This window comes from Larus michahellis, chromosome W (assembly GCF_964199755.1).
Source record: "Larus michahellis chromosome W, bLarMic1.1, whole genome shotgun sequence".
Lineage (NCBI taxonomy): Eukaryota > Metazoa > Chordata > Aves > Charadriiformes > Laridae > Larus > Larus michahellis.
The window spans coordinates 6,786,616-6,803,713 of record NC_133929.1 but is presented as its reverse complement, the minus strand read 5'-3'; the positions used below and the strand labels follow the sequence as shown (position 1 = coordinate 6,803,713).

The following is a 17,098-nucleotide window of genomic DNA, read 5'->3' as shown; positions in this document are numbered from 1 at the left end:
ATCTGGCAAACCTGGTTACAATTTGGTTTATATTTTCAAGACTGTTTAAGCAGCAGTGTATCAGTAAATGATTTATTTTCTAGTAAAGTCTTAGATTACAAGTAACAAGAAGGTACCAGCATCTTCCATGTGAATATAGACCCTGATGTTACCTTCTTGAGTAAATAGAGTTCATAATTAAAAATACCACTGGAGAGAAGACTTACTGTTATAGTCCCTATGTAAGGAAAGTGTAATTGAAAGCTGAAGTGTATTCATACATATATTTTCAAAATATATAATAGGGTTATATTTGGAAAAGTACTGTTCTTTCTGAAATGTTATACAGGCTTTTTTATTTTATAAGTTGTATGTTGTTACTATTGATTCTATGTCACACCCAAGTAACAAGTGATAGGATAAGAGGAAAAAGGCCTCAAGCTGTGCCGGGGAGGTTTAGATTGCATATTAGGAAAAATTCCTTCACCAAAAGGGTTGTCAAGCATTGGAACTGGCTCCCCAGGGAAGCGGTTGAGTCACCATCCCTGGAGGTATTTAAAAGACATGTAGGCGTGGTGTTTAGGGACATGGTTTAGTGGTGGACTTGGCAGTATTAGGTTTATGGTTGGACTTGATGATCTTAAGGGTCTTTTCCAACCTAGACGATTCTACAGTTCTACTGAAATTTGGTTATTTCGGGAGTGAAGAATAGCAGACAGTTGATGTACAAAACAGCAGCAGGAGGAGGGCTTTGACCAAGAGTACAATGGCAAGCCCTGATCTCAGAAACAGCTTTGGGATATTTAGAGCAAATGTGGAGCAAGTGGTCTTATGGCTAATCGTAGAGGTCTTATTGGAGTAGTAAAAAACAAAATAAAACCCAAACCAAACAGAAACATTTAAAAAAAAAAAAAAAAAGCTTGTGCATAGTACTTGCTTTACAGATCAAAGGTGTGGTAGAAATTTATGATTCATCAAATTACAATACGAATGCAGAAGTTCCTGCTTCCAGTCTTTTACCTGATCAGTAGCTCTTTTTCCTGGTACAGAAAACTTATATAGTCAGAGTTTTCTAGATACAGATACTAGAATTTTTTATTTAGTAAATATAGGTGTTGGTGAATAAACCCAGACAAACTCCAATATTTCTATATCTGAAAGGATCCCAAAACTGGATTATTTGCTAAAGTTCAGTTTCAATTACTGAATGTTCAGGAGACTGTATAGTTAGCCTGAAATGTCTCCTTTCTTCTGTAAACTACTTCCTGATTGGAAGAAGCTGAGTTCACAAATGTGAAACTTATGAGAATAGAATATCTACTACTCTGCACTGCAGTATGGGGGGGGGGGGGAAATATGTTCATCTGTTATGGAGGATGAAGTCTAGTCCACAGTCTGCAACAACTTGGATTTGCTGAAGATTTGTGGTGAGACCTTTTAAGGAATAAATGCTTTGTAGATAGTGTAGCCTAAGTTAATATCAATAATTTGATTTTAATAACTAGCTCAGTTTTGGAATTAAGCATCTGGATGTAAAATGCTGAATGGTATCCCTGAATATATTTTCTAGAATTAATCCTTCATGTGGTTTTTCTTTGATGCAGTATGTGGTATTAAGCATCTACTGGTATGGCATCACAGAGGGATATAGGGCTCACCCTTTGAGCAAGGCCATTTTGGCTTGGTGTCACTTTTAATGGATAGGAATCGCATAGTTTTGGAACATCTCTGTGAACAGATTGTCACATACCAAGAATATATCTTGCTTTCTTACCACATCTACCAAAGATGATAGGAAAGAACTCCAGAAATAGGGCAACGATATTTTAATTCTTTTCTCATTGTGTTGCTTATAGACATTACTCCTGCTCCCACTAAAGTCAGTGGAGGAGAGCTGGCTCATGCACTGTTTTCTGTGTTGGTTTATTGTTGTGGATTTCTTCACAGAAATAAATGATAATCAAATATTGTTTAAAATTAAGCTTTTTAATAGGAGTTTTATATTGTCTTTTGCAAGTTTTTATTTTCTTATCTTCTCCTTTAAGCATGGAGTCATTGCTACAGAAGATGAAGAGTATTTTATTGAGCCTTTAAGGAATATAACAAAAAATTCCAGTAACTTTAATTATGAGAGTGGTCATCCTCATGTTATATACAAAAAGTCCACCATGCAGCAGCAACATCTCTATGATCATGGTCACTGTGGAGTCTCAGGTGAGTATGAGTGTCATTACTTTAAAAAAAAAAACAACCAAACAAGACTTACTTTAAAGTATCTTGCTTGGTTCACATGTAAGGGACAGTGGAGAATGTAGCAGTAGGAATCCTCCTTTTGGGTGATGCAGTGACTACTGTAAAAAAAAAAAAAGTAGTTTTTGCTTTGTTTTTTTTCAGATTCAGATCAAGAGTGTAGTGTCTTTCAAAAACTAAGATACTGGGAGTAAGTCTTGTTTTATTCCTGTTGTGTACAGTGGTAATGATGAGCACAGGCTTCCTCAAAATGTGCTATAAATGTACTTCATTCTCTGACTGGAAGGTGTGATTGAGTGACTAAGTATTACAGCTCAATGTTTAGGAAGTGTTCCATCTCATTTGAGGAACCTTGATGTGTATTAAATGTGTGTTAGTAGTATGATTAGTAATACGTTTGTGACTGGAGTCCACATTTTTCTCATTTATGGAGGTTTATGGTGTTTTGATACTGGCTTTTGGTTCAGTGGGTTAATGTTATTCCATGATAGTTGAATATGTGATTTACAGGTGCCTTACAGGAAGGATTATATAGTTTTGATTGAGACATTTTCCTCGTAAAGGAGTTCTAACTTCCACAAAAACATTTTTCAAGTACTCTGACATGATTTTTACTTGCTTAAACCAAAGCTGAAAACCAATTTCTTGAAAGCAGCTTGGAGTAAATCTGACATTATTTTAGAGTACTAAAATATAATGGTTTTTTACATAATAGAAAAATGTTCTAACCTTGTTTGTTTATATCTCAGAAATAGCTTGTTCTTAAAAGCTCAGTCGTGGATAGTTGTATTCCATAAGATTCAGTGCACAGGACAGGCTGACAAATACTAATCTTAAAATAAAACAGTATCATTGTTCATTGATGTAACTTATTTCAGCTTCTTTTGGAGGTTGTAACTTTTACTGGCACCAGCTGACTAAACTTACAGTGCAGATTGTCTATGCTTGGGAGACAGTTTTCCCCAGGTGGTTCAGTTAACTGTGTTTAGATTCTACTTGTAGTGAATGTCAAACTTTATGTATGTAAGTTTGTAAGTGTTGTTCCATCTGTGTGCTTTTAATGATTGCAAAACAAGTCTCCTAACTACTACTGCCTGCTAACTGGTTGTAAAATAAGAATACTAATGTATGTGGATGCTCCAATTCATGCATTTTATAACAGACATAGGCGAAGCGTTCATCTCTCTCGTAGGGAATGCTGTCACTTAAGCCTCTTAAAACTAGTGGAAGGGTCATGAAATGCAGGCCAATGCTACTTTTACCATAATAATACTACTAGAAAAAGTATTGGTCTATGTCAGATGTTGTTTTTTAGATTAATGCTAAGGAAGTCACTCTCATCCAAGTGAGGATGAAGAAGTGGCAGCTAGTTTGATCATATCACACACAACTGTTCTGGTTGTATGTGTCGTATGGATCATAGGTAGATTCGAGCTATGCATCTTGTGTACATTTTTTGTGAAATGTGCAGTAATCTTAGCAGTTATTTCTTTGTATATTTGATGCTGCCTTTATCCTTGGAAGCTCCTGTGCATTTCCTGAGCTTTCACACCTGTCATATCCTGAAGTCCTAAATTACCGAAATACAAAAGCACTATTTCTTACAAGCCTGAGGCTGCTCTTGCATTTAGTCATGTCAGTTTCTCCTTTTTCTGTTGTTTTGTGTACTAATTCCACTCTATGAAAATTTCTGAAAAACTTTGCTCTCTCCCAAAAGTTCAAGGTCTTACTTTGCCAGATGATGTGCTATTTTAATGCTCTCCTCCTGGGTACCAAAACCTTTTAAATGTGTCTTCTGAGTGCTGTTTCATCTATATCCCTGTTGTGGTTTGGGACAGGTTGGCCAATGACAAGATGACAGATGCTCTCCCCTACCTCTTGCTCCAAAGAGCGTTGCTCAGGATACCATGTAAACTCATTTTTCTTTTGAGTCACTTCTTCATAGAGAGGTTTCACAATCTGACTATAACCTGGAATATGCATTCTCCAGAAACCCACAACACCTAAGAAGGCTTGTGGTTCCTTTCTGTTTGTAGGTGGGGACATAAATGTTGTTATTGTTAATCATATCCATTGGAATCTAGCAACAACCATCTTGCCACTTAATTCCCAAGAACTGGATGTCTCGTGCAGGTCCCTTGATCTTACCTCTTTTTACAGCAAAATGTGCTTCCAAAACAATCTTGATTATTTCCTTACCTTTCTTGAAAACTTCCTGTGCTGTATTACCCCACACAATGATGTCATCAGTGTATTGCAGGTGTTCTGGAGCTCCACCCTTCTGCAGTGCAGTCTGGATCAGTCCATGGCAAATGGTGGGGCTGTGCTTCCACCCCTGGGGCAGTCGATTCCAGGTGTACTGGATGCCTCTCCAGGTGACAGCAAACTGTGGCCTGCACTCTGCTGCCAAAGGGATTGAGAAGAATGCATTAGTCGAATCATAGGGTTGGAAGGGACCTCTGGAGATCATCTAGTCCAACCCCCCTGCCAGAGCAGGGTCACCTAGAGCAGGCTGGACAGGAACGCGTCCAGGCGGGTTTTGAATGTCTCCAGAAACGGAGACTCCACAACCTCTCTGGGCAGCCTGTTCCAGTGCTCTGCCACCCTCAAAGTAAAGAAGTTCCTCCTCATGTTTAGGTGGAACTCCCTATGTTCAAGTTTGTGCCCATTATCTCTTGTCCTGTCCCCGGGCACCACTGAAAAGAGCCTGGCCCCATCCTCCTGACACCCACCCTTTAGATATTTATAAGCATTGATAAGGTCCCCCCTCAGCCGTCTTTTTTCCAGACTGAAGAGACCCAAATCCCTCAGCCTTTCTTCATAAGAGAGGTGTTCCAGTCCCCTCATCATCTTGGTAGCCCTTTGCTGCAGCCTCTCCAGCAGTTCCCTGTCCTTCTTGAACCGGGGAGCCCAGAACTGGACACAGTACTCTAGATGCGGCCTCACCAGGGCAGAGTAGAGGGGGAGGATGACCTCCCTCGACCTGCTGGCCACACTCTTCTTGATGCACCCCAGGATGCCATTGGCCTTCTTGGCCACAAGGGCACATTGCTGGCTCATGGTCATCCTGTTGTCCACCAGGACTCCCAGGTCTCTTTCCACAGAGCTGCTCTCCAGCAGGTCAGCCCCCAACCTGTCCTGGTGCAGGGGGTTATTCCTCCCCAGGTGCAGCACCCTACACTTGCCCTTGTTGAACTTCATAAGGTTCCTCTCTGGCCAACTCTCCAGCCTGTCCAGGTCTCTCTGTATGGCGGCACAGCCTTCTGGTGTGTCAGCCACCCCTCCCAGCTTTGTGTCATCAGCAAACTTGCTGAGGGTGCCCTCTATCCCCTCATCCAGGTCATTGATGAATATATTGAAGAGGACTGGACCCAGTACTGACCCCTGGGGAACACCACTTGTCACTGACCTCCAACTAGACTCTGTGCCCCTAATCACGACCCTCTGAGCTCTGTCTTTCAACCAGTTATCTATCCACCTTACTGTCCGTTCATCTAGCCCACTCTTCCTAAGCTTCCCTATGAGGATGCTGTGGGAGACCGTGTCAAAAGCCTTGCTGAAGTCAAGGTAGACCACATCTACCGCCCTCCCCTCATCTCTCCATCCAGTCATGCCATCATAGAAGGCTATCAGATTAGTCAGTCATGATTTCCCTTTGGTGAATCCATGTTGAGTACTCCTGATAGTTTTCTTTTCCTCCACATGCCTTGAGATGATGCCCAGAACGAGATGTTCCATCATCTTTCCAGGGATGGAGGTGAGGCTGACTGGCCTGTAGTTCCCTGGGTCCTCCTTCTTGCCCTTTTTGAAGACTGGAGTGACATTGGCTTTCCTCCAGTCCTCAGGCACCTCGCCTGTTCTCCAGGACCTTTCAAAGATGATGGAGAGCAGCCCAGCAATGACTTCTGCCAGCTCCCTCTGCACTCTCATGTGCTTTAGTCTAATTTAGTCTAATTCTTCCTACCATTGTTTATTTTCTGTTCTCTTCTGTTGCTGACACGTTGACTTATTATCAGGTGAAACTATAGCACATGGGAATATTCCAAACGGGAACATACTCAGCAAATGTAAAAACCTCTTCTTTTTTTGTGCTTTTTCTTTTACTTTTTTCTTCTGTTCTTCATCTTTCTGTATCTTCATGATTCTTCCCATACCTCTCTCTTCTCTTTCTATTGATTCACTTGCTATAGCCTAGATAATGTACATTCAGCCTGAGCCTCTGTAATACTAAGGCTGTTTTGCACTGCTCTGATATTGGTGAAATCCAGAGGTCATATTAAATTGAATTGATATAAATTGAAGCTTTTGGAGGCGGGAGTTATACATTCTTAAGGAACAGGAATTTAAAGAAAACTGTGCAATTAAAATCAGAAATTAGACAGTTTTCTGGGGGTAATATTTTAGTCTTCAGGTGCAGTTTTATGTGCTAAATATTTTGACATGCTCAGAAGTGAGGGGGTTAATTGCCTGAGGGAATCTTAATTGCTTTGGTTGGATAGCTGAGTGTCTTTAGATCTTGTTGCTCAATGTCTGAAGTTCCATATGTGCTTTGAAAACTTTTTTTTTTTTTAAATCTTGTAGTAGAAATTCTGTGACTACTTCTGAGAAATTCTATAATGCTACTTTTGTTCTGAAGAAAATATGGAACTAAAACAGTAGCCTTAAAAAAAGCCTTAGCTTTTTCTTACAATTTTCATATTGTATTTAATTGATTTGGTTGTCTCTTATTGCTGATGTTTAACTGATCTTAGGTTGTCATTAAGCAGAGCTGCTTAAGGGGGAAAAGAGCTGTGATAGAGCTGGGAAGGAAGCTGAAGATAAATTGCTGCGCTGCAAAAGCCTGTTAGGGCTGTCAGCATTGAAGTTGAAGAGGTGGGCAAAAATAGGGAGTGATATGATACCTAGAAAATTGGAGGAAGAATGATGTGTAAATCAGAGTAGTTGGATAACTGCTCCAAAACGTGGGGTTCCAGACTTAACTAGTCTGATTTAAACCTAAGCAACCAACAGAAACAACTTTGTCCGCCCCACAAGCAACATCCTGAAGTCTGTACTGCGGATGCCAAGATGCCAAAGCAGATTGTCCACCCCAGCCTAAAGCAGATGGATCTATGAGGGGGTCACACAAGTTGGCTGTCTACGTGTCTGTTTAAGGTGAGACAGAGGTTAGCTGCACATGCAAGGCACTGTACCTTATGCAGTAACTTCAAAGACCTTTCAAAGATGATGGAGAGTGGCCCAGCAATGTCTTCTGCCAGCTCCCTCAGCACTCTCGGGTGCATCCCATCGGGGCCCATGGACTTGTGAATATCTAACTGATCCCTCACTTCATCCTCCTTAACCAAGGGGAAGTCGTCGTCTTTCCCCATTACTTTCTCCAAAGTCTGGGACTCCTGAGGGCTGGCCTGAGCAGTAAAGACCAAAGCAAAGAAGGCATTCAGTAGCTCCACCTTCTCCGCATCCTCCGTCACCATGGCTCCTGTCTCATTCAACAGTGGGCCCACAACTTCTCTGGTCTTCCTTTTGCCTCCAATATACTTGTAGAAGCCCTTCCTGTTGAGCTTGACATCCCTAGCCAGGTTTAATTCCAAGGAGGCCTTGGCTTTCCTCGTTTCATCCCTGCACGCTCTGGTGGCATTCTTGTACTCCTCCCAAGGGGTCAGTCCCTTCTTCCACTTATTGTAAACTTCCTTCTTCCACTTGAGCTTTTTCAGAAGCTCCCTGCTCAACCACGTAGGTCTCCTGCGTCCCTTGGCTGATTTCTTTCTCTTAGGGATGCACCGATCCTGAGCTTGGAGGAAGTGGTCTTTGAATACCAACCAGCTCCCTTGAGCCCCCTTGCCTTCCAGAGCCCTAGCCCACGGGATCTCTCCAAGCAGTAGTAATGTCAGTTGTGGCATACCACTTGGTTGCCTTTGACTCCAGTTCATGCTGCAGTTCTAGCATGTCTGGCACAGCAGCACTCAGTGGTGGTGTGACTTCATTCAGGCCACAACTGTCTACTGTCAGCCACCACTCTCCATCAGACTTTCGCACTGGCCATATCAGGCTGTTAAAGGGCGAGGGAGTCTTGCTGATCACTCCTTGGGTCTCTAGCCAACAAATCAGGTTCTGGATGGGAATCAGGGAGTCTTGTTTGGTGCAATACTGTTGTCGATGCACTGTGGCAGTAGCAATTGGCACCTGCTGTTCTTAAACCTTCAGCAGTCCCACCACAGAAGGGTCATCTGAAAGGCCCAGTAAGGTAGACAGCTGTGTAATGTCCTACAGGTCTCTCCAGCTGCTATACCGAAAGCCCACTGATACCCTTTCGGGTCTTTGAAATACCCTCTCTTGAGGTAGTCTATGCCAAGGATGCATGGAGCATCTGGGCCAGTCACAATGGGGTGCTTCTCCCATTTATTCCCATTCAGGCTCACTTCGGCCTCCAGTACAGTCAGTTCTTGAGACCCCCCTGTCACTCCGGAAATAGTAACAGATTCTGTCCCTTTATGATTTGATGGCAATAGGGTACACTGTGCACCGGTGTCCACTAGGGCTGTATGTTTTTGCGGCTCTAATGTACCAGGCCATGGAATCCACACAGTCCAATAAACTCTGTTGTCCCTCTCCTCCTCCTGGCTGGAGGCAGGGCACCTCTAATGTTGAGAACAACATCTATGATTAGCAGATGAGTTCCTATCCAGACTGGATAACCGCTTACTGTAGACTGGAGCAGCCACCCTCCTACAAGAATTCTTTTTGCCATCTGCTTTATCTTGCAACTCAAGCACTTGTGCTTGTAGGACCAGAGTAGGTTTTTTTTTCCCCGCTTATTCATGTCCTCTCTATAGTTGCAGAGGCAAAGCCATAGGAAATCTCAGTGGATCTTGTTTCCCTTGAGTTGATTTCGCAAGAGGGTGTTTTTTATTAATGACTGAGACTTGGGTTCCTTCAGGGGAAGAGTGGGATTCTTTCTCCAGTCCGGGACAGTTTTTCAAACCGTTTATCATTTTGCTTAGAGGAAATGACCAAGATAATAGCTATTTTCTTAGTCATCTTTTCCACGGCTGCCACAGTGAAGGGGATGAGAGAGACTGTCTTCATACTGTCGTACCCTGTTAGCCACCTCATTTACAGTTGGTGCATTAGCATTGGATCCTCCCCAAACCATTGTTGGCAATATGTTGGAATACACTGATGGTGCACTCTGCACAAACTTCCTCAGCCAAGATTGTTTGCATGGCATTTCATCAGGGTCTACATTCACTTGCCAGTCACCGTAAATCACCTCTCGCACAGCCAGTTCCCTCAGGTACTTAATACCTTTCTCCATGCTGGTCCATTTGCTTGGACAGCATTCGATATCATCCTTAAAGGGATACCTGCCCTTCACAGCTGATAGCAGTCGCCTCCAGAGACTGAGAGTGTTTGTCTTCTTCCCAATCACTTTATCAATCCCTCCATCTCTGGCCAGGTTTCCCAACTGCCTAGCTTCTCTGCCTTCTAAGTCTATGGTATCAGCTCCATTGTCCCAGCATCAGAGCAACCAGATGAGTGTCTCCCCTTCACGACTACTAAAGTCCTTCCTCATATTTTACAAATCCTTCATAGAGAAGGATTTAACGATTATCTCTGCATCTGAGTCCTCATCCTGTGTTAATGCTGCCTGAGAAGGACCCTCTCCTTTATCTGATTTAGAAGGACCCTTTCCTTTTTCTGCTTCCTGGTCACCAGGGCAACTTGTACCGGTTCTATGGGAGTTTGTGTAGCAGCATTTCTTGTTGTTGAGGCTGGAGCAACTGGTGTCGGTGCAGGTGGTAGAGTAACTTTTACTACACACTGCTGTGTGACTGGTGTCAGGATGTGCTGGAGCATGGCCTGAGTTGGTGGGGGGGTAGCTGGCATGGCTGATGCCGCTGGGGCTGATGCTGTGGCTTTCCCTGGTACAGGCAGGGGCAGAGGCGTGGCCTGTGTTGATGGGGGGGGAACTGGGGGAGTGGTTTGTGTCTGTGCCAGCTGTGAATTGGCCTGTGGGATATGAGTAGCAGCAACACATCACACAATATCCACTCCTGTACCATTTTTTAAACACAAAACCACCCCTGCAGCATGTTCAGAACCAGTAAGAAAATCACAATCCTTTGAAAGTAATGTTCATTTTCTAAGCAGCCCAAAAGGTTTCCATCCCCTAGCTCTTTAACATAAGCATTAAAGGGCAAGATAAACCTTTCCCAGGTGAAACCAAAAGTGTAATTAGTAATAAAATCCATCATGTGATACCCGAAATATGCAAGCATAGCCATTATCCAACTAACAATATTATACATTTGGGACATCCTGGGACAAGAATTAGCAGGGCTCATTCATAGGGCTCTAAACTAGGTTTGAAGGGGGATGGGGATGAAACCAGGACTGCAAAAGTGGTGCCCGGGAGCAGCATACCAGTGCTTCTGGGTAAAAGTGTTAGCATTAGGGCTTGTCCCCAAGGAAGTAGCAGGACAGTTAGCCCAGCTGAAGTGCATCTACACTAATGCACGCAGCATGGGGAATAAACAGGAGGAGCTGGAGGCCATTGTTCAGCAAGGAAACTATGATATAGTTGCCATCACAGAAACGTGGTGGGAAGACACACACAAGTGGAGTGCGGTAATCGATGGCTACCAACTTTTCAGAAGGGATAGGCAAGGAAGGAGAGGTGGCGGGGTGGCCCTCTATGTTAGGGGCAGTTTTGAATGTCTGGAACTTAACGGTGTGAATGACAGTGTTGAGTGTGTATGGATAAGAATCAAGGGGAAGGCCAACAAGGCAGACATCGTGATGGGAGTTTGTTATAGACCCCCTAATCAGGATGTAGAATCTGATGAAGTATTCTATAAGCGGCTGGCAGAGGTCTCACGATCATTTGCCCTTGTTCTTGTGGGGGGCTTCAACTTCCCAGACGTCTGCTGGAAATATAATACAGCAGAGAGGGAACAGTCCCGGAGGTTCCTGGAGTGTGTGGAAGACAACTTCCTAACACAGCTGGTGAAGGAACCAACTAGGGGAAGTGCCCTACTGGACCTACTGTTTGTTAACAGAGAAGGTCTTGTGGGTGATGTAAAGGTTGGAGGTCGTCTTGGGCACAGTGACCATGAAATGGTAGAATTTTCAATTCTTGTTGAGGCAAGGCAGGGAGCCAGCAGAACTGCCACCTTGGATTTCTGAAGGGCAGACTTTAGCCTGCTTAGGAGCATGGTCGAGAGTGTCCCTTGGGAGGCAGTGTTGAAGAGCAAAGGTGCCCAGGAAGGCTGGTCATACTTCAAGCAGGTGCTCTTAGAAGCACAGGAGAAGGCCATCCCCATGTCTCGAAAAACGGGCCGACGGGGAAGAAGGCCAGCCTGGCTAAATAGAGAGCTTTGGCTGGACCTCAGGAAAAAAAGGAAAGCTTACATTCTCTGGAAAAAGGGATTGGCAACTTATGAGGATTATCAAGATATAACAAAGCTATGTAGGGGGAAAATTAGAAGGGCCGAAGCTCAATCAGAACTCAGCTTGGCCACTGCAGTTAAAGACAATAAGAAGAGACTCTTTCAGTATATCAATAGAAAAAGGAAGACTAGGGAAAATGTAGGCCCACTGATGAATGAGACGGGTGCCCTAGTGGTGGAAGACGCAGAGAAGGCAGAGTTACTGAATGCCTTCTTTTCTTTGGTCTTCACTGCTAAAGCTGCCTCTCGCGAATCCCATACCCTGGAGGCAAGGGGGAAGGTCTGGAGAGAGGAAGATTTTCCCTTAGTTGAGGAGGACCGGGTCAGAGACCACTTGGCCAATCTGGACATTCATAAGTCCATGGGCCCTGACGGGATGCACCCGCGAGTGCTGAGAGAGCTGGCAGATGTTATTGCTAGACCACTCTCCATCGTCTTTGAAAGGTCATGGGGAACAGGAGAGGTGCCTGAGGACTGGAGGAAGGCTGACATCACTCCAATCTTTAAAAAAGGCAAGAAGGAGGACCCAGGGAACTACAGGCCGGTTAGTCTCACCTCTGTCCCTGGGAAGGTAATGGAGCGACTCATTCTGGATGTCATCTCCAAACACGTAGAGGAACAGGAAGTCATTGGAAGTGGTCAACATGGATTTACCAAGGGTAAATCATGCTTGACCAATCTGATGATAGCTTTCTATGATGTTATAACTGGTTGGCTGGATGAGGGGAGAGCCGTAGGTGTCATCTACCTTGACCTTAGCAAGGCTTTTGACACTGTCTCCCATAACATCCTCATTAGGAAGCTGAGGAAGTATGGGCTAGATGAGGTGACAGTGAGGTGGATCGAGAGCTGGCTGTGTGACAGAACTCAGAGGGTTGTGATCAGCGGCGCAGAGTCCAGTTGGAGGCCTGTAACCAGTGGTGTCCCCCAGGGGTCAATACTCGGTCCAATTTTGTTCCGTATATTCATTAATGACCTGGACGATGGGACAGAGTGTATCCTCAGCAAGTTTGCTGATGATACCAAACTGGGAGGGGTGGCTGACACTCCGGAGGGCCATGCTGCCATCCAGCGTGACCTGGACAGGCTGGAGAGCTGGGCAGAGAAGACCCTAATGAGGTTCAACAAAAGCAAGTGCAAGGTCCTCCACCTGGGGAGGAAGAATGTCAGGCACCGGTATAGGTTAGGGGTGGACCTGCTGGGAAGTAGTTCTGAGGAGAAGGATCTGGGGGTTCTGGTAGACAGTAAATTATCCATGAGCCAGCAGTGTGCCCTTGTCGCCAAGAAGGCCAATGGAATCCTGGGTTGCATAGGGAAGAGTGTGGCCAGTAGGTCAAGGGAGGTCATTCTCCCCCTCTACTCTGCACTGGTGAGGCCACAACTGGAATACTGCATCCAGTTTTGGGCTCCCCAGTTCAAGAGGGACAGGGAACTGCTGGAGAGAGTCCAGCGTAGGGCAACTACAATGACTGAGGGATTGGAGCATCTCCCTTATGAGGAAAGGCTGAGAGAGCTGGGACTCTTTGGCCTGGAGAAGTGAAGGCTGAGGGGAGACCTTATTATGGCATACAAGTACCTAAAGGGTGGGTTGAAGGAGGATGGTGCCAGACTCTTTTCATTGGTTCCCAGTGACAGGATGAGGGGCAACGGGCACAAGCTAGAACATAGGAAGTTCCGTTCAAATACATGGAAAAACTTCTTTACGGTGAGGGTGACTGCACTGGAACAGGCTGCCCAGGGAGGGTGTGGAGTCCCCTTCTCTGGAGACTTTCAAGACCCGCCTGGATGCAGCCCTGAGGGATGTGCTTTAGGCAATCCTGCTTTAGCAGGGGAGTTGGACTAGATGATCTCTAGAGGTCCCTTCCAACTCTGAAGTTTCTGTGATTCTGTGAATGCCATACCATACAAAAATAGGACATTAACCACTGCATACAAATACAAAGAGTAAACTGTGGAACATATACAGTGAGTTCAACATCTATCTATCTATTGTTGTTTGGGCAGATACTCTTCCCCCACCTCTCACTCCAAGGAGAAGAAAGAGAGTTGAGGAGATTTATGAGTTTAGAAAAAAAACTAAACTACTTTAATGAAATACTAATAATAAAATAAAAAGAAATTAATGAAATAGTTTTGTATCTGTTGTATCTATATCAGGCTCCCAGGGAGATGTCACTGGCAGGCACTGGGGAAGTTCTAGATTGGACTCAGTGACAGCAGCTGTAATAAAACTGTAACTGCATGTTTGCCAGTATATAATTTATTTTGTCTGAGAGACCGATTTTTTTTTTTTTTTTTTTTTTTTTTGTGCTCTACCTTCAGAACACTTTTGCTAGTACAACATGCTGGGAGGAATCTGCTTGTGTAACTGTGCTACTATTCACACATTCTGGCAACTTTCCCCTACTGTAATCTAGACCTCAATTTATCATGTACCTGTTCTGTACCAGGGAAGTGGTCAGGATTTTTAAGTGTTGATAGAGATAAGGGGAGTGTTATTTCTGACCTTTCTGAGAAAAATGGCAATAATTGACAGGAAGTGGTGTAGGGCGTTTGGAAAAAGGATGATCAGAATTGGTTGGTATGAGCAAGTGATGGACTACTTCATAGTAATAGTAGAATTACAGTGGCAAATACAAGAGAAGAATTGGAGAGGCAGAGATAAAAATATTTCTCTATTTGCCGGATAGTGTAGATTCAGATAAGAATGTGGGATAGAATTGTGGCTGGTTTTCATAACCTAAATTAGATTTTTAAGCAGTTAGACATAAGAATACTTTAAAAATAAAATATGTTAAAATTAATAGTTCATGTATATATTGTCATCAAGCTTACTATGTTTTGTGAAATATAGTTGAAATCATTAAGGCCTTACTAAGAAGTTGAGCACCTTCAAATTCCTTCAATGGGATTTGATGCCCCTGGGTTATCTTGCAGAATGCTTTGTAGGATCAGCCTCTAGAAGAGTTAGATTTTATTCATTTATATTCTGTGAAAAATTGTAGCAACATCTAGGTGGTTTTACAGAGAAAGGATGTCTCTAAGCCATGGAGTAGGCAGGTAAAACTGAGATGCCAAATGGAATTTGGTTTATCGCTTATAACTTTAATATTAAATATTTAGAGATGGCATGTTAAAATCCTCCATTTTGCATCAAAAATTTTATATTAGTAGATGAAATATTCTACAAGCAGCTGGGAGAAATCTCAAGATCACTGGCCCTTGTCCTGGTGGGAGACTTCAACCTACCAGATATCAGCTGGGAACACAATAGAGCTGAGAGAGAACAGTCTAGGAGGTTCCTGAAGTGTGTTGGGGATAACTTCCTGACACAGCTGATGAGGGAGCCGACTAGGGAAGGAGCCCTGCTGGACCTGCTGTTTGTGAACAGAGAAGGACTTGTGGGGGATGTGACAGCTGGAGGCTGTCTTGGGCACAGCGATCATGAAATGATAGAGTTCTTGATTCTCAGGGAAGCAAGGAGGGAGGTCAGCAGAACAGCCACCATGGACTTCCGGAGGGCAGACTTTGGTCTTTTCAAGAGCCTGCTTGACAGAGTCCCTTGGGAGGCAGTCCTGAAGGGTGAAGGAGTCCAGGAAGGCTGGACATTTTTCAAGAAGGAAGTCTTAAAGGTGTAGGAGCAGGCTGTCCCCATGTGCAGTAAAATGAGCCATTGGGGGAAAAGACTGGCTTGGTTGAACAGAGAGCTATGGGTACAACTCAGGGGGGAAAAAAGGAGAGTTTATGGCCTTTGGAAGAAGGGGCAGGCCACTCAGGAAGGCTACAAAGATGTTGTAAGGCTATGTAGGGAGAAAATTAGAAAGGCCAAAGCCCAACTAGAAGTTAACCTGGCTTTGGATGTTAAGAACAATAAAAAGGGTTTCTATAAACACATTAGTAACAAAAGGGGGACTCAGGAGAATCTCCATCCTTTATTAGATGAAGGAGGTAACATCATGACAAAGGATGAGGAGAAGGCTGAGGTACTTAATGCCTTCTTTGCCCCAGTCTTTAGTAGTAGAGTCGGTTGTTCCCTGAGTACCCAGACCCCGGAGCTAGTAGATAGGGGCGGGGAGCAGAACGAAGCCCCCGTAATCCAAAGGGAGATGGTGAGGGACCTGCTCCAACACCTGGACATGCACAAGTCTATGGGGCCAGATGGGATCCACCCGAGGGTACTGAGGGAGCTGGTGGAAGTGCTCACCAAGCCACTTTCCATCGTTTACCAGCAGTCCTGGCTAACCATGGAAGTCCCAGTTGACTGGTGTCTAGCAAATGTGACGCCCATCCACAAGAAGGGCCGGAAGGAGGATCCAGGGAACTACAGGCCTGTCAGTCTGACTTTGGTGCCTGGGAAGGTCATGGAACAGATCATCCTGAGTGCCATTATGTGGCACATGAAGGACAACCAGGTGATCAGGCCCGGTCAGCATGGGTTCGTGAAAGGCAGGTCCCGCTTGACAAACCTGATCTCCTGTGACGAGGTGACCTGCTTGGTGGATGAGGGGAAAGGCTGTGGATGTTGTTTACCTGGACTTCAGTAAGGCCTTTGATGCGGTTTCCCACAGCATTCTCCTGGAGAAACTGGCTGCTCATGGCTTGGATGGGAGTGCTCTTGGCTGGGTTAAAAACTGGCTGGAGGGCGGGGCCCAGAGAGTGGTGGTGAATGGAGTTAAATCCAGTTGGCAGCCGATCACAAGTGGTGTTCCCCAGGGCTCGGTATTGGGGCCCAGTTTTGTTGAATATCTTTATCAATGATCTGGATGAGGGGATAGAGTGCACCCTCAGTAAGTTTACAGATGACACCAAACTAGGTGGGAGTGTTGACCTGCTTGAGGGTAGAAAGGATCTGAAAGAGGGAACTGGACAAGGCTGGATCGATGGGCCGAGGCCAGTGGTATGAGGTTCAACAAGGCCAAGTGCCAGGTCCTGCACTTGGGTCACAACAACCCCATGCAGCGCTACAGGCTTGGGGAAGAGTGGCTCGAAAGCTGCCTGGCAGAAAAGGACCTGGGGGTGCTGGTCGACTGCTGGCTGAATATGAGCCAGCAGTGTGCCCAGGTGGCCAAGAAGGCCAACAGCATCCTGGCCTGTGTAAGGAACAGTGTGGTGAGTAGGACTAGGGAAGTGATCATCCCCCTGTACTCGGTACTGGTGAGGCCCCACCTTGAATACTGTGTCCAGTTTTGGACCCCTCACCACAAATAAGACACTGAGGTGCTGGAGGGGGTCCAGAGAAGGGCAACAAAGCTGGTGAGGGGTCTGGAGCACAAGTCTTATGAGGAGCGGCTGAGGGAACTGGGCTTGTTTAGCCTGGAGAAAAGGAGGCTGAGGGGAGACCCTATCACTCTCTACAACTACCTGAGAGGAGGTTGTAGAGAGGTGGGGGTCAGTCTCTTCTCCCAAGTAACAGGTGATAG

General features: G+C 44.8%; 1 protein-coding gene across 9 annotated transcripts in view; it reads left to right on the top strand.

Moving 5' to 3' along the window:
• Window positions 1-17,098, top strand: part of ADAMTS6 (ADAM metallopeptidase with thrombospondin type 1 motif 6) — a 189,757-nt gene that overhangs the window by 12,407 nt on the left and 160,252 nt on the right. For 8 of the 9 annotated variants that reach the window (XR_012584803.1, XM_074568626.1, XM_074568625.1 and 5 more), the window contains one exon: window positions 2,025-2,193. The exons of the other annotated variant lie outside the window; for it this stretch is intronic. Coding sequence is in view for 7 of the 8 variants with exons in the window: in XM_074568626.1 (XP_074424727.1) it covers window positions 2,025-2,193 (169 nt within the window). In the remaining variant the exon portion in view is untranslated. The remainder of the gene's footprint in view (window positions 1-2,024; window positions 2,194-17,098) is intronic. 9 annotated transcript variants of the gene reach the window in all.